Below are 25021 nucleotides of genomic sequence, written 5' to 3'. Positions count from 1 at the left end.
GAAAATGTCTGGACTTGACAAAGTCCAGTCCTCTTGTTTTCATCAGAAAAGATATGCATAGATCATCAGGAAATGTTATTACTTAGAACAAAAAATCCTTACAAAAACAATACCAGTTACTTGTTTCTCCCTTTTCTAAAATCAAGCTGAATGCGTGAGCCGGCTTTATCACAGGGTCCCAGATGTTCAGTAGTCCATGGAGACCCCGCTCAGTTAGTGGGGTCAGCAACACATAGGGGAAAAAAGGGGGGGTGGGGTGGAAATCTTTTTTAAAAAATGAATTCTAGTTGAAGAAAATAAAATAACATAAGGTAACAGTGGAGTTAACAGAGCCGTTTTGTTGTGAAGGAGAAAAGGATCCAGTTCCAAAGCCAGGAAACAGACTCTTGTCTGACAAACAATTACGGGCAACAATTACTGGATTAGAAGTCAAAAGACCAGAGTTAAGTCTGGCCTCTTGAGTTTATCCCCCGCGTCTCTGTGCAGTCGCGCAATGTTTCACAAACAGAAAAACAAAAGGGGCAGACATTGGCTCTGACTGGATCCTGGTATATTGGTGGATAACAGTAAAAGCAGATGCTGGGGCTGTAGAGTAAAACGAAAGTTAACCAGAGAGAACCAATGTAAAGAGTCGAAGAAAATACCTTAGGAAGTCTAAACAAGTCTTTAGAAGGTGGCTTCACTACAAATCAGTAAAATGTAGGCACCAGAAAGTTGGAGAAAAAAAATAATAAAGCAAGACCAACAGGCTAAGATGAGAGGTGACTGCAAAAATGGATTTAAGAGCATAAGGAATGACATTTGAAATGCAGAAATTATGTCAATATCTGAAATATAATCCTGCAGAACTTACTGTGGGAAACCTTACACACAGTAGAGAATACAGCAGAGAGGCTATCTCAAAATACAAACAAGAGGAAAAGATGCCCTCATATCTTGAGGTAGAAAATAACATTCAGATTTTTAAAAAATGAAATGGTAGATGTTAATAAGATGTGATGAATAAAAACAGAAATCTTATCTTCATGTTTTCTAAGTTAAAATATGCATGATACATTAACTCAATGTGTAATTTTTTATGGTTCCAGTTTACTTGAATGTACGTGTACAGGAAAAAACATCCCAAAGGTTAATGGCAGGTCTCTCTGAACTAGAGAATTATGCTTCAGTAGAAGTAAGACTATATTAGCAGTTTATGTGCTTGTCTGTGTGGAAAATTCTAAGCTACTAGAACTAGTAAGTAAAGTTAGTCAGATCCCACAGTACGTGGTCATAGAAAAATCAGTTATTTAAGAAAAGCATACATTTCATGTATTCACAATAAGTTCTGTACATAATCATTTATCCACAGTGGAGAAAACTGGCGATAGTGAAATGGTAAGTGGCAGAACCCTACTCCTAGGTAAAATAGGATGCTGACATACGTGACGTCATGCACTTTTCCGAAGTCCCGTCCCAGGACATTATGCAATGTATCTGCCCATTTATATGAAGTTCCACAAAGGTGAAACTAAAGTGAGCACAAAGCAAGCAGACGATTGCTTGGGGCCAGGAGTTGGAGAGGAGTTAATAACAGAGGCAGAGACTCCTCGGGAAGAGATTGAAACCATTCTCTATCTGGAATGTGCCTGTGATTACGCAACTCTACCTTTTTCAGAAGTCACCAACCTAAAACACTTCAAAACTGCTGTAGTTAACAGAAAAATCATACAACATTGATTGAAACAAAAGAGACTCACATGCAAAAATTTTTAAAGCATAATCTAGGCTCTAGAGTTCCAAAACCTCAAGCCAGAGTTGAGGAACAAATTAGAGACGAATTTTGAAAGTCTCAGAAACAAAGAATCACATTGAAATCACTGTATGTGTTCAAATTGCAGTCTCGGCTGGTGTGAATCACCAGGGATTATAAAAATATTGATGTAAATCCATTTCCCATTTTTTGCTATCTTGTATAAACCTGGATAGCTAGAAAAGCTGACAAGGCTACTCAGTAAGGGATAAAAGATGTGCCAAGTCTGAGAAGTTATTAACAGGTGATAGGCCAGAGAGACTGCAGTTAGAACTGGAAAACCATATGAAAATCATAGTATCATCATCGAACTGATCTGCCAACAGTGAAGGAAGCCGAGCGATGGAGACTTACCTTGGCAAAGGAGGATCCTCCCAGCCTCTTCATTCCTCTAGTCTCTGTGTTGCAGACCTGGCCGTTAACCCAGATGCAACAACAGAATGCAGCGTGGCCCTGGTCAGATACTTTGATTTAGTCAAGTAGGAAACATTGCCAACACTGGAGAATAGGGAAAGGTACCATCCCGGATGCAGAATTCTCTGGGAATCTTCTAAAGTGCCCTGGCATGCTGTAGAGAATTAAGGAAAACCCAGAGTGTACAAGATGGGGGACAGCATGCTTGAATTGTGGGGATAGATGGATGACACGTCTTTAAAGAGATTACATTGAAAAGTTCGTATAAGAGGCTGGACAGCTGGCTTGGTGGGATGGTGGTTAAGGGGACATGTTGCTCTTGCAGAGGACCTGGATTTTGGTTCCCAGAACCGGCATGGCAGCTCACAACCACCTGTAACTCATTTCCGGACACTCCAACCAAGGCTCTCTCTGATTTCTTTAGGCACCAGGTGTGAACATGGTACAGGCAAAACACACTCATACCCATGGAAATAAATAAATAAATGAGGAGACAATTTCGTATTTGTAGAACGCAGGCTGAGAAAAGTGCAGTGGAGAAGAGCTAGGCTTTTGAAGGGTGAGAGGTAGGTAAGCCAGAGCTCAAAGACCCATACAGAGTCTTTCAAGCTGTGGTAGAAAGCAGCTGCATTCCTCAGAGCCATACTGGCCATCAGCGCTGACAGAAAGCCGAGGGAGCCCCTTTCTCCTAGCCCCGGGTTTCTTCAAAAGTGGAACTTGCTTTCTTTGTATAAGTAAAACAATCAGTGAAAACTAAAGACTGATTCTGCATGTTTAACCAGGGCCCTTTGGAGCTTTATGTTAGTGCCACTGAAGACTCTATACATTTGACATTCATTCAGAAAAGCCCTGGTGCTGGAAATTAAGGACATGTAAAAGTACAAATTTGTCCCTTCACTAGAGACTAGAAGGACGAGGATCTGCTGTTGAAGGACGAGGATCTGCTATTAAAAGGAGGACGTGGAGCTATGCAACATCTGTGTATCCTCAGGCAAGGCCGCACTGAGCCTTCATTTTCTTATCTATAAAACAGATGATGACGATGATAATAATAGAGGTCCATTATCTGTTATCTGCAATTCTGAATTCAAAGAGCTCTAAAAACCAAGCTTTGTTCTCTTTCCTTTTGATTTTCTAAGTCGGAGGCACAGTCATCTGTTGGTTAAATCCAACCCAAACTAGGAGGCTTGGAAGTCATCCCCTGGGCAGCATGAACATTTATGGATTCCGCAGAAGTGTTGACACTGGTCAGAGTGTGCAGGCCTCTTTCCTTGTGGCCGGTGTTCAGGATAAACGCTTCGTGAACTTTCTTCCCTCTGTAGTACCTGAACAATTCCAGATACTGAATCCTCTGGCCCTGGGGCTTCCGATAAGGGACAGGGCACCTGTAATCCCTTCCTCATAGTTTTGAGAGAAGGTTCACTTTCTAATAACAGCACTCATTATTTGAAGTCAGAGGCTAGATTGCCCACCTCCCTCCCTGAGGATGAATAAGGATCTGTGATTGATGAAGCCTCCACTTCTTCCTCTCATTTTGTGAAACAATTGTTTCCTATATCCCAGGCGGCCCTCCAACTCACTGTAGTCAAGGATGACATCCAGTTTCTGTGGTGCTAGGGAATTAAACCAGGCAAACACTGTGTCAACTGGCAGGTCTCCCACCCCCAAACTTTTTCTTAGTACCTTTTATGGTCATTTTAGTCTTTGCACCTCTGTTTCTAATATATTAATTACTACAGTGGGTTGTCGCCCTTAGGGACCTGTCCTGTTCTGAACATTTATTCTTTTTTTCTTACAGTCCTTTCCTTCTTGATTACCTTCAGCTGTTAGCCGACAGACTGATCTTTTAGTCACGTGTCCTAAGGCTCTGTTTGTTTCCTGAAATGCGTAGAAGGATTATATAAAGTCTTTCTTGCAACTAAAACACAAATAGATATGCTGATTCCTTTGGAGTTTTCCATGGAAGTGAGTTTCTAATATGCCCTAAAATGATGTTTCTCTAAAGTCATCATTTAAGACCACAAAAGCAGGGGCTGGAGAGATAGCTCAATGGTTAAGATTTCTTCCAGAGAACCCAGGTTCAATTCCCAGCTCACAATTGTCTGTAACTTGAGTTTCCAGGGGCTTCAACACTCTTACACAGACATACATGTAGGCAAACACCAATGCACATGAAATAACAGTAAATACATTTAAGAACACAAGAGCAAAAAATATTCATCTACATTTCATTCAGTATTTTCTAAAAAGAAACTTATTTCTGTGCTTGATTTTGGGCCTGCTTCCTTTTCTTCAAGCTATAGAAAACCTTTTGACTGTGTTTAATCCTTGGCCTGTGGACTTGGAGGACTGATTTTGCAATGCCCTGCTAGCACTAGGAAACTTTAACTGAAGGTTTCATACACTGAACTACTTGGAAGAAAATGAAGTATTACTTAAATAAATACCCTATTTCAAAAGGCAGTGATAAAGCCAATTTAAATGTTATTTTTTTTCCTGTTTTTGGTAGGTATTATCCTTTAGTCATATTTGTGGTGGGTCATATCAAAAAATGGGTGTCTTTGCCATTCTGGCTCCTGTTCTGTCCTTTCTCCCAGGGAGGAGGATGCTGCCAGCGTAGGCCTGCCGCCTTGGGTGTTTACCCTCTGTTTGGATCTGTGTTACTAGGTGCCCACTCTTGGCCGGGATTTCTAGTGCTTGGGTGGTTTTACCTCAGTATTGGAGTGAGTAGGCATGCCACAATGAGGCACTGACCCCGGGAGCTGGGGTGAGAAGGTTTAACGTTAACCCTGATTCAGAGGTAGCAAGAGGAGGGTGCAGGATGGGACTTTGTCCCCTTACATCTTCGGCATTTTTAACATTTCCCACAGTTCTAAGTTCTAAGCCACATTTCCCAGTTCTAAGCCAGCTCAGCACCAGGAAATGGACTCTTCCTGGAGAAAACTGAGTAGGAAGGAAACATTTACTCACTTGTTACTGGATAAATCTGCATGGCTGCATCAGCTGCTTCCTATTAGGGTGGCCATTGGGTGAGAGGACCAAATGCTGTTTGAACAGCCCAAATAGTATTAAGTGCAGAGCCTGCTCTGGAGTTTGGTCCACGTATCAGAGGCCACACCCTTAAAGAAAGCTGACTCTCCCTCCCCCAGAAGCTATCAGTTGCCAATACCTTGGGCCTTTTGGAAAAGTCATATTTATAAACCCCTGTGAACTTCAATTTCCTCAACCCAAAGATGGAGCGGGGAGGCCAGGCTTGTGGTCCACGCCTTTATTCCCAGCCCTTCGGAGGCAGAGACAGGAAGATCTCTGTGAGTTCCAAGATAAACAGCCAGTGCTATATAATGAGACCTTGTTTAAAGAAAGGCGGAAAAAACACTGGGGAGAGAGAGAGAGAGAGAGAGAGAGAGAGAGAGAGAGAGAGACACTAAGGAAATAATAGTATAAATGCACTGTGTATTGGAAACAAAATTTTATTTACAGTAGCAAAAATGATGAGTTTAATTATTGATATTGATTAAATATAGCTTCCTGTTACAAAGTTGCCACATGCCACACTTGTCCTAGGCAGAGCTTAGCACATACCTAGAAAGACTTTCACGCGTGGCCGTGGTTTGCGTGTTCTGATCTGGAGTAACATCTCACACTGGTTCTCTCTCGCTTCCGCCCGTGGGCCTCTCTCCTCTCTAAGCAGTATTCCACAGAACTGAAGAAGCTGTACTGCCAAATCGCGAAGACGTGCCCCATCCAGATCAAGGTGATGACCCCGCCCCCACAGGGTGCTGTCATTCGTGCCATGCCTGTCTACAAGAAAGCCGAGCACGTCACTGAGGTCGTGAAACGGTGCCCTAACCACGAGCTGAGCCGCGAGTTCAATGAGGGTAAGAACGGTGGGGTTCTGGGGTTCTGCTGCTGTTCAACCCAGCTCCTTGAGGCTAAAGGTTCTGCTTCTGATTCCAGACTCAGAATATTGATAAATAAATTGGTGACTTTCCCAGTAACTGAACTACTTATTAATTTATTTTTTCCAAATGAGAACATGTGGACAGAATAGCACGGTGGTAGTTGTGGCTCTGGTATCCTTTGACTTGGGTGCCTTTCCCAGAGTGATATTCAAGTTTAGAGAAGTTGAAGGCAGGGGAAAACTAGAAGAAGGAGCATAAAAGAACTGATCTAAGAAGCAAATGAAAAAGTAAAGGGAGAGAGAAGAATAAAAATTGAGAAGGAGAACAATGGGTAAGAGGAATAAAGAAAAGACACAGGACAAATGGATAGTGGGAAGGAAGACAGGTGTCCAGGAAGGATCTTAGGGACCCCCTTTAAGTTCTGTGCCCGTGTGTAATCTATACCCACCTTCTGAGCCCCAAATCCAACAGCAATGTTATAGGAGAGGTGAGTGCTCCCAAGGGGTCACACAGCTCTAACATTGTAGTTCCGTGGAGGGAAAGGAAAGCAAAGAGTACCAGAACTAGAAAGGAATCCTCCAGAGGTGCAGGAAGGGTTTGAGTTTAGAACGTTTCACAGAAAGCACTGCGAGTGTAAAGGTGAGGAGGTAGTTGGCATGTATGAATATAGGGCACAGAAGAGATTGTGTAAAAAGTTCATGGAAGGAGAAAGAGGCTGGGAAAAGATTTAGGAGAAAATACAGCCAAATATCCCTGACTGATTTTTATACAATAATTTCTAGTTTTGTCTACATGACTGCGTGATCCATCTCTTTGTGTCTTGCCTTATGCTTAACTATATACTATAAAAGATATCCTGCACATGCAGGTTTCATCCTCAGTTTGCCCAAATGTCAGTGTTCCATCAAAATGACAATATTTTAGAGGTTTCCATCATTTTTAACATAATTTTGTTTTAGTCAGAATAACCAGTGCTGCCGAGAATATGTTGATATTCTTAGCTTTTTCCTTTTATTGAATAGTTTTCACAGACTGGCACTTCATACCCCAAGGGTAAAGATGGCTTTATGGTCCCTAAGTCTCAGAACACTGTCTTTTGGAGCGTTGCCAAACATCACAGTTTTATAACGTTGTTTGGGCTCTTTGTAAAACCTGCTCCCTGTCTCCAACCGGGGCCTCTTTCAACACAGTAGAGCCAGAAAGTTTCTTATCTTTATAACTAAAGCCAGGTCTAAAGATGGTTAGGAGAAAAAAAAATAAAGATCGACAGTGCTCACCACCTTCCAGTGTTCAGCTTGTCTTGTTTCCAGCGGTGGGGCTCGAACCCAGGGCCTTGCAAATGGTAGGCATGTGTTCCTTCACTGAGTTATATCCTCAGCTAATTTCTTCTACTTCTCATTTAGTATTTTTTGCCAGTCAAAGTCTTAGGCTGTACTTTTTCCGTTTGTTTGTTTGTTTTCCATTTTCCAAGGAAACTAGGAAAATTCTATGCGATTGGATGAAGTCAGAGAGGTGGCACAGAGTCCTAGGAAAGCTCGGATAGTTAACCTTAAGTTGTGGAACATAGAACCATCCCCTAGACATCGGTCATCATAAAGCTCATTGTGCTGGTATGAAGTGTTAGGTGTCATCCATGTTAGACAGCTGGCAACAAGGTCTGCCCTTTTCCTGAGGATGTGTGTTTCCTTTATGACACAGAGGGTGTCCTTGGCCACCACCATCATTCTTTCCATGCCGCTTCATTTCATAGTCTTTATTATTAGGGTATGTAAACTAACTGTTTCGTCTTTTTCTGACATACAGGACAGATTGCCCCTCCTAGTCATTTGATTCGAGTAGAAGGAAACAGCCACGCCCAGTACGTAGAAGATCCTATCACAGGAAGGCAGAGTGTGCTGGTCCCTTATGAGCCACCCCAGGTAAACAAGCAAACAAGGCGGGCAGACCTGCAGCTGGGCTAGCAAGCCAGAAGGAACAATACACATCTGGCAACATGCGGCATCTAACGTTTATCACTGTGTTCACCTTTGCTACCAAATACTTCCAGAACATTCTGTTAATGTCTCTCGTTCCCATATCACCCCTTTAAAAATCCTAAACACGTGGCTGGAGAGATGGCTCAGTCCTTAAGAGGACATGCTGCTTTTACAAAGGACCCTGGCTGGTTCCGTTTCCGGCCCCTCCCCAGCAAACATGCACATGGTTCCTCACATCTGCCTGTAACTCTGGTTCCAGAGGATTGAATGTCTTCTCTGGCTGGTGGGGGCACCAGACACACATGGTGCACATACATCATGCAGGCAAAATGCATAAAATAAAAATGAATAAATCCCTTTAAAATTGAGTGTGCACTGAATTTCCTTGGTAATGGGGCTCTGCCCATGCAGCTCACCTCACAGCTTGGAGGTTAGTTTTATACGAAGCCCAGTTTTAACTAGATGGCAGGGAATTGATAGTGGGTGTAAACAAATGCTAGATGTATTTTATTTTATAGTAGATTGTAAATGAGTGAAGCTACTACACATGGTTTAGCTGAAGTTTCCCTGAACAGATGGTACATTTACAAATGTGTTGTATGAAGCAGAATTGAGTAGTGGGAAGTACACAGTAGTCAGAAGACCACAGGACTAACAAAGCCAGTCTGCTGAGGTTGACTAGCAAGCTCTGAGCTCTTGGGCACGTAACTCCCATGCTATGTGACTCTGTGGGCTTGACTTGCCTTATGCATAGTTGAACGATTTAGATGACTTAATTCTGAGGGTGTTTTAGCTCCAGGATATTCTTCATGAAGATGTACATTCAAACCTGTGTAATATTGAGTTGACTTCAAAAGGAAAATACCCTTTGGAGCATTGCTGCTATTTTGGAGCATTTTAAAAAAAAAAAAAAGCTCTCCTTCCCCAGAGATATCTGTGTGGTATAGACTGAAGTGAGTGATTTGAATCAGCTTGCAAAAGAACAAGGTCCGTCTTGGCCATGTTGTTCCAATGTTGAGAACATTAGTGTGAGGATCTATTGGAAGCAAGACAAAGGGGTGCTCTCCAGTGGGCTGTACGATACCCTTTCCTAGAAGGAAAGATGCCACGAGAAGCAGAGTTCTTTCCCAAGAGGGCCGAGCCGAGAGCAAAAGCATCAGCTCACACCATCCTTGGCACAGGTGGCATCACATATGGACACACATGTTTCTTTTTCTCCTGCTCAGGTTGGCACTGAATTCACAACAGTCCTGTACAATTTCATGTGCAACAGCAGCTGTGTCGGAGGAATGAACCGCCGTCCAATTTTAATCATTGTTACCTTGGAAACCAGAGAGTGAGTGGCATGTGTGGAGCTGCAGACTCCTAAGCAGTCATAGGCGGGCGATGAAGTAGAACCCTATGTTCTTCCACACTCCTTTTGCGTGCACAGTGGAGAGGGGCCCCAGATTTGGTGCTTTGTGCTATAAACCCACTGTGAACCCTCAAAAGATCTGAGAAAGTGGAGGCAGAGAAGGGTGGGTCAGGGAAGGGGGTAAAGGAGCCAAGGGGGCATGCAAAAGTCGCTTCAGACCTGAATTCTTGACATTTGACTGGAATTGTTTCTGATAGACAGTGTTTGTTTTCCTGTGACCCCCCCAAGGCATTTACCAGTTTCCTTGAGAAGTCTGAGATGCCTTAGGGGATTTTATCCAGGGACATCCCCTGGCTTAACTCAAGTTTCCTTTAAAATATGTAGCTAAATGCAGCTGTTCAGCTAATGGCTCGGAGCTTCTTTGTAGAACAAATGGAATGTTCTTCATTCACGTGGCTTGTGGCACGCAGGCAGCTCTGTGTTCTGCCAGGTGTTTCTGGGGGCTTGCTTTGAGCAGGCATGCTGAAGGGTGGCGAGGGTACCAGCTGAAGCAGGCATGCTGAAGGGTGGCGAGGGTACCCATATGATGGCCAGCATCAGGAGAAAGACAGTGGGAGAACTCCGGGGGGCTTGGTCACCTGCCACTTAAACCTGTTTTTTTTTTTTTTTCTCTGATTACTAGTGGGCAAGTCCTGGGCCGACGGTGCTTTGAGGCCCGGATCTGTGCTTGCCCCGGAAGAGACAGGAAGGCCGACGAAGACAGCATCAGAAAGCAGCAGGTGTCGGACAGCGCAAAGAACGGTGATGGTACGAAGCGCCGTAAGTAGATGTAGTGGCCAGATGGGGTGGGGCCAAGGCATCTCCAGATACAGGACTCTGCAGATAATGTTTGGAAGGCTGTATGAGGAAAACTGTGAGGTTTAGCAGTGAGTGTGAGCTGAGGACTCAGAGAAAGTAGCAGTATGGCTAGTACACGTGGAGGAAATGTGCTGGGCCCCAGAGCACACTACTGCTTGCTTAAGCTACAGTCATTGGTTGGAGATCTTAGTATGGGATTACTCAGAATCTGATTTCCACACAGCATCAACAATACCTGGAAACTGGGCATAGTCTCAAGCTCTGCATTTGCTGTTTCTGATGTCCCAGCAATCTGTGTTTTTTATAAGCCCTCCACCTGGGTCGAATGTGACCTAAAGCTGCAGGTGTCTATTTATCTCTCAGCTCTTAAGCATGGGGCTAAAGTGGTACCTGTTCTCCTCAGGGCTCTAAGAAACAGTGCCATTTGAGAATATATTTCCTTAGGCACAGTCCAGGGATGTGCAGATGTGGTCGCACTGAGCCTGGACTTCATGTGTTGACCAGAATGAAGCCTCAACTACCTTATCATTTGGTATTAAACTTCGATTAATTCTCACTTTTTTTTTTAAATGGGACATTTCAACAAACCTGTAGAACAAACTTTTAAAAGCAGACATGCTTCCATTGGAAGGGGTTCATGTGACCTGTGGTGTACGCCTCCACCTCAGTCACCACCACAGAGTCCTGAAGGCCAGCCGATGTCTGCAAACTTGTTCTACGTGTGCTGCTGACTTATAGAGAAATATTATTCTAGAAAGCATGTTGCATAAACACGAGCCCAATGGCAGCTCAACAAGTTATTTTGGGTTTCTTGAAGAAAAGATTCTACTCTGTGCCCCACCTACACCTGGAAATCTCTATGTATACCAGGCTGGCTCACATCAACTGTCCCTCTTCAGTAGTCTGTGTTCTGGAGTTCCAGGCATAAACAGCCATGCCTACTCTTCAACAGGTATTTCGAAGTATATCATAGTACCTTCTTTTATTAGAAGGGTTTATTCTTCCTATCCATTAGTATTCAGATGAATTAAAAATTGAATTGTTCTTTATAGGAGAATCTATCATCACTGACTTCCAAGTGTTGGATGTAATATCATTTTCTGCTAGATTCTGTCTCCCTGATAATTCCTCAAATAACTCAAATGTACCATATCTATCTATCTATCTATCTATCTATCTATCTATCTATCTATCTATATATATATGTATATATATGTATATATCCCTATTCTAACTTCACTCTTGTGCCTGCAGTGAGCATAGAGCATAGTCCAGCCTATCTCAGGTGCTCTAATTACCAACAATTTGGTGGTTTCTAGGAAGAACAAAATATCTGAATTTTGGTGGAAAGATCATTTTCACACCCTGGATCCTGATTGATTAGAGATTCTAATTTTAAAACCTTAGTGATTTATCGCTTGCTAATTCTCCCCCGTTTTACTATGACCAACACAGTTCCTGTACCATGCACTTAACTCTTTAGGAGATGTATGATCTGAAACATAAAAATTTTAAAAAGCAAAAAAAAAAAAAAAAAAGAAAGAAACCCTCTTCTCCTTTTTCTTAACAGCCTTTCAGAGACACATGTAGGCAGCACATATTCTGAATGCCCCCCAGCATCCTGAGTTTGACTTTTCTGTCTCTTACCCACCTTCTTACTTGATGTAAAAGCAACTAGCATCAACTAGATGGGTACTTCGGACAAATGTCCCTCATCTCCCAGGTTGCTAGGCGGTTTCTACTTTGTATGTATTTTTAAATATCATATTCAGTGCATCACCGCTTCAGTAACTTCTCTGGATGAAACTTGTATATTTCTTCCTCCAGCTTTTCGTCAGAATACGCATGGCATCCAGATGACTTCTATCAAGAAACGAAGATCCCCAGATGATGAACTGCTATACTTACCAGTGAGTCACCCTTGACTTTTCATGGTTGCTTCATCTAAGCTTTCTTGAATGTGCATTTGTTAGATGGTCCTTACCCAGTTACTCCGGGCAACGGGAAAGAACTCTCACTCAGCTGGAGCTAGAACAGTGAAGTGACTTAGATGATGTAGCTAATCTAAATCCACAGCCACGGATGGATTTCTCCCAGTGCTGGTTGGATGTCTGAGGTCAACTTGCCCTTGGTGAGGTTCTGGGGAGGGAGGGCCCTCTTCTGAGTTGCCTCCATCTTCTCCATATTCTCTTTCACAGGACAGAAAGCTAGATAGCTCTTGGAGCAATCATTCACAGGGACGCTAATCACATCTACCAAGTCTCTACCTTCACAATCTAGATAGTGTGCCAAGGGCCCCCTCTCCCGAGAGCAGCACTTTGGAATTTAGGAGTTAAACATAGGAAATGTAGAGAAGGAAAACACATTCAATCCCAGTGGCAGAAGGAAGTATAAAATAAAGCAAAGGTATTTTTCTTTATAAATCATGAGGCCATCCTTTCCCTTAGGATATATTCATTCTGTGAGCGCTTCCACTCACTCTTCCATTCTATCAAAGCTACCCTCCTAATAGGACATTTTCAATCAAATATTTAAAGTTAATTCACATGTCATTATTTGTGAGTGATAAAGTTTTTTAACATAGCATTGCCATTCCTGAATTTTTGTCATGAATAGCTCACAAAGTTGCTCATGCAGCCATTAGCTGTTCATCTTTCGGGGTGCACCAGGGTCATTTGATACATGTCTATCATATGGAACCATCAACTCACAACAATCAGCATGTCCGTGTCTCTAGACAGTCATCATTTCTATGTGCAGGGAACATTTGTTTTCTTTTAGGGGGTGTTATAAACAAAGCCAAGCAAGGCAGAAGCCACAGTTACATGTGAAGAGCCAGAAGGCTTGACTCAATTCTTATGTAAGACTATCCATCACTTCTACAGGGTCACTGACGAGGTCACTTAGTTAGGTTGTGGTTAGTGTTCATTGAGTCCTTGCTACCCTAGGTCCTTGCCGTCAACAGTGGCTATTGCTGTTCTTCTTAAACTTTGTAAAATACTGGTGACTGGTTCAACCCTGATGCCATCCAAGCTGGCACACAGGGGGCAGTGCCAGGAGCGACGACTGATCTACTGCCCTGGGATGGGAGCTTAAGTTGCTCAACAGGTTCGGGTGTGCATGCCTCCTTCTGCGTCTTCCCAGCACTGGCTCTCGGGGAAACCTGACAGGCAATAAGCTGAGGTTCCCAGTCTTGCTTTTAAAGCTACATATAGAAAGTGAATGCTTTATCTCTAGGTCAAACATTACACCTGCTTTACGATACTAGTAGTCCATGGAAATTCCAGTGTGTACTCACAAAGGAGCAACTGTGATGAATTGTATCTAAAAGTAATGAAAAGTTAAACAAAATCAAGTTTATGGGATGAAAAAAAAAAAAAACCAATGGAATCAGTTCATGTTAAATGACCAATAGGCTGGATCCCAAGCAATTGGAAAGAAGTATGAATTTTTACCTTCAGAACATTTACCTTCCACTGGGTCCATAGCACTGACAAGGTAATGAAGTGCTTAGTAGAGCAAGGCTAGGAGACACAAGTGAAGGAGCAAACATGGAGAAGATCGGTCCTAAAGTCAGGGTGGGCTTCTTGGAGAAGAGACATGAGAGCAGGCTAATAACACCAGAGGAGAAACTGGGCACATCTGTTGCTTGTGCTCAGGCCATTGACTGGATGAGGCAGATAAGCGCATGAGGTCTAGAATGCGTTGGACACTCACTCCCAGCACACCACACGCCAGGTAGGCTGCAGGCTTTATTTTAGCCCATCCTTCTCTTCATTTTTAAAGCTTTGAGGAAGCCATCTTTAAAAAGCAAAGCATGCTTTATTCCTCCTGAAAACTTTTGTCATTCCAAAGATGGCTTATTTTTCATGGTCATTATGTTTTATAAAGTTGTAGCTGAAACTGGATCATTGGTCTTTGGGGAAATGTAGTACTGGCTTCCTATGATTCTCTGGCTCTAGCATTTCAATAGATCAGTTGATAGCCTTATTTTATACATGTTTCTGTTTAGAGGTGTCCCATTTAATATAAGTTGTTGGCTCATCCACACTGAACTCACAGTCAACAGCATGGTAACTCTCACCTGGACAAGGTTTTTCAAACATAAGCATATTCTCCGTATGGCCTCTTTGCAATTAAGAGTAGTAAGCAGCATTTTAGTTTGGAGCCCATTTTAAATAACCAAGTCATCAACAGAAAACACAAAACTGCAAACTGTATGGCCATAAGTAGACTAGGAAAAGAGTGCCAGCTCACAGCACAGAAGCTGATACAGAAGCGTAGCTGCTCCTTGTTCACCTTCAGCTGGGAACACACACAGATGACTCAACTCTTCTGTCCCAGTGTGTGTCTCGAACTGCCTGAAAAGGGCCAGCTCTATCGATATTCATGTCACAAAGACGTATCAGGGAGTAGGTGCATTTACCAACACATAATCTACAAATAATGAGAATTGGCTGACTTTTGCCTGCTCCGCAGCTCTTCACCTTCCCCATGTTCTGGCTTTTACGTAGGTGAGAGGTCGTGAGACTTACGAAATGTTGCTGAAGATCAAGGAGTCCCTGGAGCTCATGCAGTACCTTCCTCAGCACACAATCGAAACTTACAGGCAGCAGCAGCAGCAGCAGCACCAGCACTTACTTCAGAAACAGTGAGTGTGTCTTGTCGCTGTCCTTTCAGAAGGCATGAGCAAGGGTGACTGTTGGCTGTTTCCATGAGCAGTAGGCTAATGGCAGAAGCTGAGATCGTGAGACTGTAATCCATAAGAGTTTAGATGAGCTGGTTTGGCCTACTTTTTCAGTTTTCACCTTCTATGTGTCTTGTAACCTTTCTTCTGGCCGGAGTTTCGCTTGTGTTCTATTATGAGCCCAAACTCATACTAACACTTACTAATGCTCTATTCTAACCACGGAGTCCATGTCAAAGTCCTTCACTTGTTACAGAGGATTGGCTTGTGGATCTCTTAGGATATGTACAATCCCTTTTGGGGGACTGCTGTAGATAAAGAGTACCAAGGAGGTTTTCCTACAAGGAGATGGCTTGTTTGCCTACTGGGTTAACAAGGATTCTGAGACCTAGCCCTGTTCCTTGAAGGATGTCCCAGTGCAGGACAGAGTCATAGCAAGTTTCTGTGTTTTACCATCTTGGCTCTAGACTGTCTTCCAGCAATACATTTTCAAATACACGGGGAAAGATTTTCCAACCTTATTAGCATATGCATACAATCTATTCATATGTTAAGTTTTTACCTTTCCACTTAGAGCTTTGATGATGTTAATTGTCTTATGACTAATAAGAAGAGAATAGCTCTTCTGAAAGGATGGTAGATTGGCCAATCAGAGCTCTGTTTATACTTACCTTTGGGTGCTCAAGTACAATCACTTGTGAGTTTAATACATTGTGTATTAGTACAGGTGTTGCCAGAGAGCCTCAGTAGATAAATGTCTATACTATATTTTCAATCTATGTGAGAAATTTCGAGCACTCAACCTTTTAGGACAAAAAGAAATGATATCAAAAACAACCTTGACTGTGAAAGGAGTTTTGTTTTGTTTTGTTTTTAATTACAGCGGTAATTTATTCTATTTATATTATTAGAATAAATTACAATAGTCATAAGGTTTGACCAAAGATGGTCTTTAAATTAGAAATGCAAGTGATTGCTAAGGAGTCTAGACTACATCTCTAATAATCATAGGCAACTTCGCAGTGGTGAGCAGTAGAAGATTCAGAAATAAGCATGCCCCCTTTTCAACTCAAAGCTGTTGAGCATTTAAGACTCTTTTTGACTAGAAAAATTCTATCACATCTCACATCAAAGTTGTACAATTTGTAACTATCATTTGTTCTGAAGGCCAATCATAAAATTCAGTCAAGTGATTTTCTTGGAGATACAGAGTACTCTAAAGGAAAATCAGAACACACAGAATTCTCACTGGCAATCATATGGATTCTTTTGTATATCTGACATCAATGTATGTTAAGATATTCAAGAATGATGCTAATTTAGTTCACTTCAAATCATACAAAAGGGATCAAAGGAATCCACAGCTGAAACACAGTAGACTGCAGAGAGATAAGAAAGAGTTCCTTCCTCGGAGAAGTTGGTCATAAATTACTTCCAGTTCATTCTTAAAACTTTACCTCAGCCAACACAACACCAGTAGGTTTGGGATTCCATTACATATTAATATGTTGTGTTGAACTAGTTCTGAGATGTCAGTTCTGGACATTGTCTTTCTAGTTAATGGAAAAAGAACTGTCTAGCACAGGGACTGGTGAACATTTGCATTTTCTTCTAAAGCATGAGAGTTAGGTATTTTAGGCATCTTGGTGCAGATGCTGTCTTGTAACTGATCATTTCTATGATTGTATCAGAAGAACAGCAATAGATACTGTAAATGAATGAGGGTGATTGTCACATGGTATCTTATAATGGAGTCTGAAACTTGTATTTCATACCATTTTCTCACATCATGATTGCTACCTTCTCCATGTCTAACAGTGTGAAAACCATTGGAAGCTCATGAGCCACACTCTAGAGCTTGCCAACCACTCTTGCAGATAAATAGGTTGCTCATCTTCTTGGGTTCATTGAAGTGGAATTTCTGTTTGATGGGTTCATCAGAAAGCTAATGTGTATATTCTAGAGAGTTAAAACAAGAGTATAAAACATGCCAGGCATCAGTGGCATACGCCTTTAATCCCAGCACTCGGGAGGCAGAGCCAGGCAGATCTCTGTGAGTTTGAGGCCAGCCTGGTCTACAGAGCAAGATCTAGGACAAGCACCAAAACTATACAGAGAAGCCCTGTCTTGGAAAAAAAGAGAGAGAATAAAACATCCTAAAGTTGGCATCAGACAGCAGCCTTCAAACATAGATCTCATTTGTCCTATGACAAATGAAGCATTTCCCCTTAGATATCAAATGCTCATATTGATATAATCCCTTTATTAAAGCACACTATAATATGTGACTTTAAAATGGAGTTGAGAAAGATAGGGCTTCTGCCTTCCTGTAGTTTGCACCAAATGGTGAATTCTTAACCAAAATACCTTTGTAATATTGAGAAAGCTTTGCAGTTATCAGGGTTGTATAAATTAATGGGATAAGTTAAGGAAGGTTCCATAGATTAGATGAGAAAAGAAATAATCTACTATCTTTGTTTTCTAGGCTTTATGAATGAAGTGGGCTTGATTCTGGTCAGGGGCTCATGCTATCTATGTTTGCATTGTGTAGATAAAAATACTGACATTGTATCTCTGTGTAAGGATTTTTCCAAGGTAGCTGATGGAATGACTTGCATTGCTCCCAAGGGAATTTTTATTATCTATTCCTGATAGAGCAATCTGTTTCATCCGAGAAGAAAATGTATGCTAAAGCTGTGCTAGCAAAAAAATGGTCTAAAAGGTTTTCAGGACTTATTTTCCACTCTCTTCCAGGAGTAGCTAAAGATGAATAGTAGGGAATTAGCTGCGTAGCTCCCAGGGTGTTCATTTGAAACAGTCAAGTGCATGGTTTGGAGTTGGTGTCTCACAGCTGTGAGAGCTTGTGCATGAAGAGCTAACAGACTGCAAAATGAGATCTTTGCAAAATACAGATGTTTGGTCCAATTACATGTTTATGCCATTACGTATCCATGTCTCCCTGATGATTGACACGAATCCATGTAAGTTCTCTGGTTGCCACAGTCTTCAGCTGAGATTTTTTTTTTCTCAGCTTTTTTATTTTCATGCAAATCTCCAAGAACAGGAGACAGGAATAAGTAGACAAAGAAAAACTGGAAATCTAATTTCCTGACAATCATTTGAAAAGAATAAATCAACTTAGAAAGTGCCTATAATAGCCTGTGATTTCCTTTCTAAATCATAGTAGCAATTTTATGTTGGTAAGGAATCAATTTTTTTTGGGGGGGAGGAGAATAGAACAAAAATTGGTGGGAATGCAATATACTTCCTACAAGGTGGCAATAAAATATTTTCAATATAATTGCTTCCTTAGTCTCCCATTCTGTGTTTTCTCTCTGCTTGCTTTTCACGTGTGCATGGGTTTATTATGTATTTCTTTTTTAACCCTTCATCATTACCTTCATGATCATAGGCTCTATGGAAGAAGATAGATTTTGAACTGAGTTGCTATGATTCAAGTTGTTACAGACATATGTGGGCTTTTCACTGTTTAAGAAGAAATTCTATTTCCATTAGCATGCCCACAGTGGTACAAATATAGACAGTTATGTTTACTAAAGCTCAAATCTAATGGGAGGACAGATTGGACCCAATATTTTTGCTAAATTTCACTCCCTTGCTATTCCATGGGCACTGATTCTTAATGCTAGGCTCAAGTTATTTGACGTCTGTTTTAGCAAGCCTTAACTTTTAGAATAAAGGCCCATATGACTTGTTTTCTTTTTGTTTGTTTGTTTGTTTGTTTTTCTCTGTGATTCAACCTCCTCGCCTCTGCTGTTCTCAGGCCAGTAAGACTTCTTACACCTTTGCCTAGCTGTCGGTTCCCTCTGGAAAACTGCATTTTGTTTTCCATGGAGTAGAGTCCATTAACTTATAATACACCCTGTAACACTCTTAAGATGCCTTTTTATAATGCCTCTTAAGATGCCTTTTTATAATGTCTTAATCATGGCTCCATAGTAAACAGAAGCCAAAGGATGCTGCTTCTGAGCGAGATCTTCAAGACTGGGTCCAGCCCCTCCCTCCAAGGCTGGAAAGACCAAGCAAGCCCACAAAACAGCTTAGGCTAGAAACCCTTTAGAATCACAGCCAGTCTTGGTCAGCTCCATCATTAAGGAGGCAGCAGCGAGAATATTGTAGCATCCGGAACTCTGTAGGTAGCATCCCTTCCCATGATGCCGTAGTTACTAGCTTCTTGGTCTTTAGTCTTGCTCTTTTAGTTTAAAGCTGTCTTTTTTTCTTTTTTTCTTTTTTTTTTTTTTTAACCAGGAATGCCCCTCTCCCAGCTTCACGCATGTAAGAAGCAGACAGTGTCTGTCTTCAAGATTACTAATGAATTTAGGAGAGAGTAAAGGACACAGATATCCAAACTGATACCAATCATTAAAACCACACTTGGAAGTTAGGTTATAAGGCTACCCGTTTTCAGAATATTTGCTGGAAATTGCCAGCTCTATAGACTTGAAAACAACAGCAACAATAAACAACCTAGTAATTTCATTTTGTTCAATCAGACAACAGTAATAAAAATCTGAATTTTTATAGTTGACGCAGGGCTGCTTTTGAACTTCGTGGCTAAACAATGACATTTTTAAAGACAGGGAGAGTTATTAGCTCTGAATTACTAATGGAGAAAAATCTCAAAGTTTGATTAAATTCAATGAAATTCCTTCTCCAAATGTGTGTATCTCCGTGTAGAACTGGCCTTGCTTCTAGGTCTGGAAGTTTGAACCCATGGGGTATATATAATCTTGCCTTCACTGGAATAAGATCAGTACATGCTGACTGTACTAGGCTTTTCTACCAGAGACTCCAGACTTCAGCTTCCAAACACAGAAGACTCAACGCTGAACCTCTTAGTAATGAGTTGCTTTCCCCATGGTGTGTGTTCTGGAATATTTCCTTATGAAGATACCAAATCTCGCTGGTATACTAGATTGTGAATTGAGGCGGGGGAGGAATGGCTTTGTTCCTTTGAAAGTACTGAACAAATAGGATTCGAAAATCCAGTCTGGGAAACAGTTCCCAACAGTTCACCAGGTTGCACAACCTTTAACCAAATAAAAGGGCTTATTCTTGGCATCCTATGGCATAATTGATTTCTTAATTATGCAAAAGTTGCTTTCATGAGTTTGATATATGCATTTATAGGCCAAGTTTGTGACTGAGAGGATTAAGGTATTTACCCACCTCAATCTAGGCACATACAAAATGCTCATTAATAGTTCTTTCCAGATGCACAATGACGCAGCCCCCACACTGATAAGATCATGTTTCTTCAGACTTCAGAGTTTGGCTAGACAGAACAGTAATGAGGTATAATAATTGGGTATGTGACATTTTTACAGAGGATCAAAGTTTATTCTTGTTTCTGTATTCTCTTTGTCAATTAACTGAGTCCAGTAGACCCATGCCAAGCACTATACTAAACACTGGACTTGCCTGTCACCATAATCCTCAAATGAGTCACTTGTTAAGAAATGGGCATGACTGGGCCCCAACTAGGTCTTAGAGAGGACCTGGGAAAATGTATTTTTAAAAAGAAGATTCTGCTGATTAGCTGCCCCTGCCTTGCCTTGCTTTTCCTTTGCATAACTCTTGAGAGGTAGAATGTTCTGGATGGCTTTCAAGAAAGCGAGAGAAATGGCTCTTGACATGGTCTGTTCCGCCTGCTATGATCATGAAGGTAGAAGGGTGTATCTCTGTGCTCATTTGATGTGGATCCATGAGTCCTAAGCCTTCCTTCTCTTTCTCTGGTTCCTCTCTGCAGTCTCCTTTCAGCCTGCTTCAGGAATGAGCTTGTGGAGCCCCGGAGAGACGCTCCGACACAGTCTGACGTCTTCTTTAGACATTCCAACCCCCCACACCGCTCAGTGTACCCTTAGATCCCAGTCTGTGTTGGAGCATGTGTGTTTGTTTCTGTGTGAGCGTGTGTACATGTATCCAGCCCTCCCAAACAGGACTTGAAGACACTTTGACTCAGAGACCCAGCTGCTCAAAGGCACACAGCCACTAGTGAGAGAATCTTTGAAGGGACTCAAAATTTTACAAAAGGAAAGATGCTTACTGCAGATTTTGTATCTTTAGATCCTGCCTGGGTTGGGCAGCAACTCCAACTGTGCTTGTCTGTGAGCTTTCTATTGTTTTCCCAGGAGGGAGGGGGATCGGTTGGGTAGAGGCATTACAATGTTTATTGGAATCCTTTTCTGTTACCTTCTGTTGTGTTTCTAAAACTCATAATAAAGCTTTTGAGCAGGTCTCAAACTTAAGATGTATTTTTAAGAAAACCAGAAAAAAAATCTGTTATTGTTTGTGCCTAAGCAAATTGTGTTGATTGAGTGTCTCGAGCCCTTTGAATGCTGGACATGGAGTAATACTGCAAATAGTAACAGACTAAGGTGTTAAGTGTACCGGGATTGGGATTCTTGTTGAGAAGTTGCATTCTTTGTGTATTCTCTTCTATGTAAGGAGAAAGTTCACTAAGGCTTTGCCAGCTCTGATCTCTGCCATCATACATTAGCATCTGCTAGGATAGTCTTCTGTGCACAGAGAGACACTCCTCAAAATGGTTGTTTAGATGCCATGGCAGGTAAGCTACTTTTATGGTGTTAATAGGAGATGAAACTATCCCCGAAATATTGCCCAGGTACTTGCTTACCATTGTTCAATGCCCAGAGAGTTCAAAGTCTTCTCACCAAATCTATGATAATTTGTTTAATTAGACCTGCTAGCCCTCAGCCCTGTCCATCATAGAACCAGCCAGCTTTCACACTACTGTTCATGTGCATTTATCTGAGAAACTTACTCTCTCTGACTGAATGATATCTAAATATACAGGTATTAAAATCGGTAGCTCTAGCCTAGAAATTATAGAGAGCTAATCAAGTTCTCTTTCCTTTTAAAATATTTTTCCCAACTCCAAAGGACTGGCAGAATCCCTGTTTCTTTCCTCTATATCCATGCCCCCCCTCCCACCCTAACCAGGTCACCAGCGCTTTATTCTATGTCACCAAGACAACAATTTCTTGTGATAGAGGCTGTTGCTTTGTGGATGTGTGGTTTTAATTTTCAATAAACTTTTGCACCTTGGTTTATCTTGTAGTTATTGTTTCTGTCTCTCTCGCTCCCCCCAGTACAGTATATTCTCATATCTTAAGTGCTGCAAATGCTATATGTGGGTCTAAGTAGTCAGAGTGACAGGGCCATCACTGTGGTCCTGTCTCTCTTTGTTGTTTTTTTTTTGTAATTTTATTTAAGATATATCCAAGCATCACTCTGAAAAATTAGTTACAATGTCTAAGTCAGTGGTTCTCAACCTTCCTAAAGCTACAGCCCCCTAATACAAATTTCTCATGTTGTGGTGACCCCCCAACCATAAAATTTTTCTTTGCTATTTTGCTACTGTTGTGAATTATAATATAAATAGCTGATATTTAGGATATCTGATACATCACTCCCAAAAATGTCACAACCCACAGGTTAAGAAACACTGGCCTAAATGAGCATATTTTAGCCCTGTGAGTACTTACATCCTAGAGTGCCAAAAGGCATCTGAGCAGGTTTTGAGCTTTATTTAAAATCACCAAATTTACTAATTAGATTTAAACTAAGTCCAAACGTATTAGATAATTAGGTTTAGATGCCATGGGCTTTATCAAATATTTGGCCAGTAATCTAGAGTGGGGCCAACCTCCTAAGTTTGGGGGGTTCAATTTCTGTGTATTTTGGGCTTTATGTTATTGTAGTTACTATTTCAAAGGAAGTTTTTATAAATGTACCAAAGCAAGTGGCAGAAAAACACATAAGACAAAAACATCTTAACAAGAGATTAAAGCATATTAGTAAGTTCTGATGTCCTTGTCATATTTCAGTTCCTAACTTTGAGTCATGAGAACTTAAAGAATTAGAGAATGTGCTTAGATTTTGGTCATTTCTTTCAGAAACATTTTTCTCTTTTAGCCTATTTTTATGTACATTTTTGATGTACCTTCAGTAACCTTTATACTCATGTGTATTTTTAAAATGATGGAATATATTTCTGTATTATCGTTGGCCTTCTGAAGAACTCTTGCTGCCCTTGGTCTTTGGAGGCGAGATTACCCAGAGTGCAGGCCCCAGAGAGAGGTGCTCTTGGGAAATACTTAGGACAGCTATAATCATCTTTCTACTTCGTCCTGTTTTCCAATCATCTTCAGAGCGCCTTCCCCTTCCCTGTTCTTTTCCCCTTTCTATAATCAGCATTCTAGAAATGGCTTGGTCAAGTACATTTTGTTGATGTGTCTCCAAATTTGAGTTGAAAGGTTTAGTTAGTATAATGAAGGGATTTAAATCAAGAAAAAGGAGCAAGGGAGGGTTCAGAAGGCCGTGGACATAACTTGGAACTTATCATGAGGTTTGTCTTTCACACATAGTCGTGAGAGGCAGAAACAGGATGTCTGATTTTTAATCCCAGATCATTTAAAACAATGGTTCTCAACCTTCCCAATGCTGTGACCTTTTAACACAGTTCCTCATGTTGTGGTGACCCCCCAACCATAAAATTATTTTCATTGCTACTTCATAACTGTAATTTTGCTACTGCTATGAACTGTAATGTAAAAATGTGATATGCAGGATATCTGTTGATATTTGTGTCCCTCAAAGGAATCGTGACCCACAAGTTGAGAACCACTGATTTAAAGGCACATCTAGCCCTGGAATTCTAAATTTTATTCTTAGCAAGGCACATGGAAGTTTATGGTTTTAGAGTTAAAGACAAAGAATTGGGATCTGTGGACAAATGAGATCCGTGGTAGAAAATTTGATAACATGTTTAAAGACCTAGGTTCAGTTGCCACCACTGAAAAGAAATGAAAGAAAAAACAAAAAATAAAAAACTGTGACTTTGATTTAGACTACAACTACAGGAGATTTAGCTGTCTGTATCTCTATAATACCCAGTTCCCAGAAAACTCATAAATCTCCACAGAAATGGCCTCAGAGAAACCACACTCTGTTTTCCTGCCAAGCGCTGGTGTCAGCACATTTGGGTTGTTTGACCTTTGGCTGGGGTAGGTGACAAGGACAGGGACAAGTAGGAAAAATCCATCAATGCAGCACAGCTTCTATTTTCTTTTCAATTGTCCCCCAACATACGGGGGATTGTTTACTGAGGGACCGTGGTATTGCACTTGTAATGGCCAAGTGGTTGGCTGTTTTTCAGGACCTTTGTATTGGCTCTGACTTAATCCAGGATCACATTTTTTTCCAAGTGTGTGATGGCTGTCGATTTCAGACATTGTGGAGTGAGTAATGATCACAGTGCTGTGACCTTTGTCTGTATGTCTACAAAACTCACTTTCATGTTCTAGTGAGTACATTCAAGACTTATGATCTGTTTGAGGTTATCCAAAATCATTTTCCAAATTTATTCAATTAAGAATCTTGTGTCAATTCTGGCCACTTCTTCCTATAAATTCATAAGTTGGTGCCTTACAACCCCTTGACAAAATACAAGGATATAAACTGACCATTTGGAGCTATAAGAAGGAAGAAAGGACGAAGATCTTGGGTGTCTGTAAGACACTGGACAATGTCCAGAACTCTCACATGAACTCATTCAGATGCCATAGGCACTCTCACAGAGAAAAGCCTAAGGCTTGCCCTAGGAAAATGAGGCTCAGGGGAGACTGAGATTAAATCTGGTCACTTCATATATTCATCTCATATCTAGAAGGAAACAAACATTTTGGTTGGCTCCAAAATTCAGATTCCTTCTCTGTTCATCTGCTGTTTCCAGTGTATCTTCCTAAAATTAAGTTGATTATAGTGAAACATAATCAATTAGCTAATAAGGTAGTAAAAAAAGTAATGACCATATGTTTTAACAGGATATAGAAAATAGCAATAAATTGTTACTGAAAGTCCAGGGACAAATGTAAAGTTTGTCAATGTACTTTTATCTTCCTGTTTGTGGTTATTAATGGTTAAAACTATTCTTATTGTTAGTTTTGGCTATATGTCCACCTACTTGAGGAGATGGAGAAGAACATGGAGTCT

At 41.2% G+C, this 25021-nt stretch overlaps 1 protein-coding gene across 2 annotated transcripts in view; it reads left to right on the top strand.

The window, feature by feature from the left end:
* The window catches only part of Tp63 (tumor protein p63), an 89707-nt gene that overhangs the window by 54030 nt on the left and 10656 nt on the right, over nucleotides 1-25021 (top strand). The window contains exons 3-8 of one of the 2 annotated variants that reach the window (XM_059276911.1): nucleotides 5898-6084; nucleotides 7912-8027; nucleotides 9311-9420; nucleotides 10121-10245; nucleotides 12124-12206; nucleotides 14811-14947. In XM_059276911.1, the coding sequence (XP_059132894.1) occupies nucleotides 5898-6084; nucleotides 7912-8027; nucleotides 9311-9420; nucleotides 10121-10245; nucleotides 12124-12206; nucleotides 14811-14947 (758 nt within the window). Of the gene's footprint in view, nucleotides 1-5897; nucleotides 6085-7911; nucleotides 8028-9310; nucleotides 9421-10120; nucleotides 10258-12123; nucleotides 12207-14810; nucleotides 14948-25021 lie in introns of both variants that reach the window. The other variant, XM_059276910.1, reaches the window with a different exon arrangement.

Source organism: Peromyscus eremicus, chromosome 12 (genome assembly GCF_949786415.1).
Source record: "Peromyscus eremicus chromosome 12, PerEre_H2_v1, whole genome shotgun sequence".
NCBI lineage: Eukaryota > Metazoa > Chordata > Mammalia > Rodentia > Cricetidae > Peromyscus > Peromyscus eremicus.
Note: the sequence above shows the minus strand (reverse complement) of the source record. Positions and strands in the feature narration are given on the sequence as shown.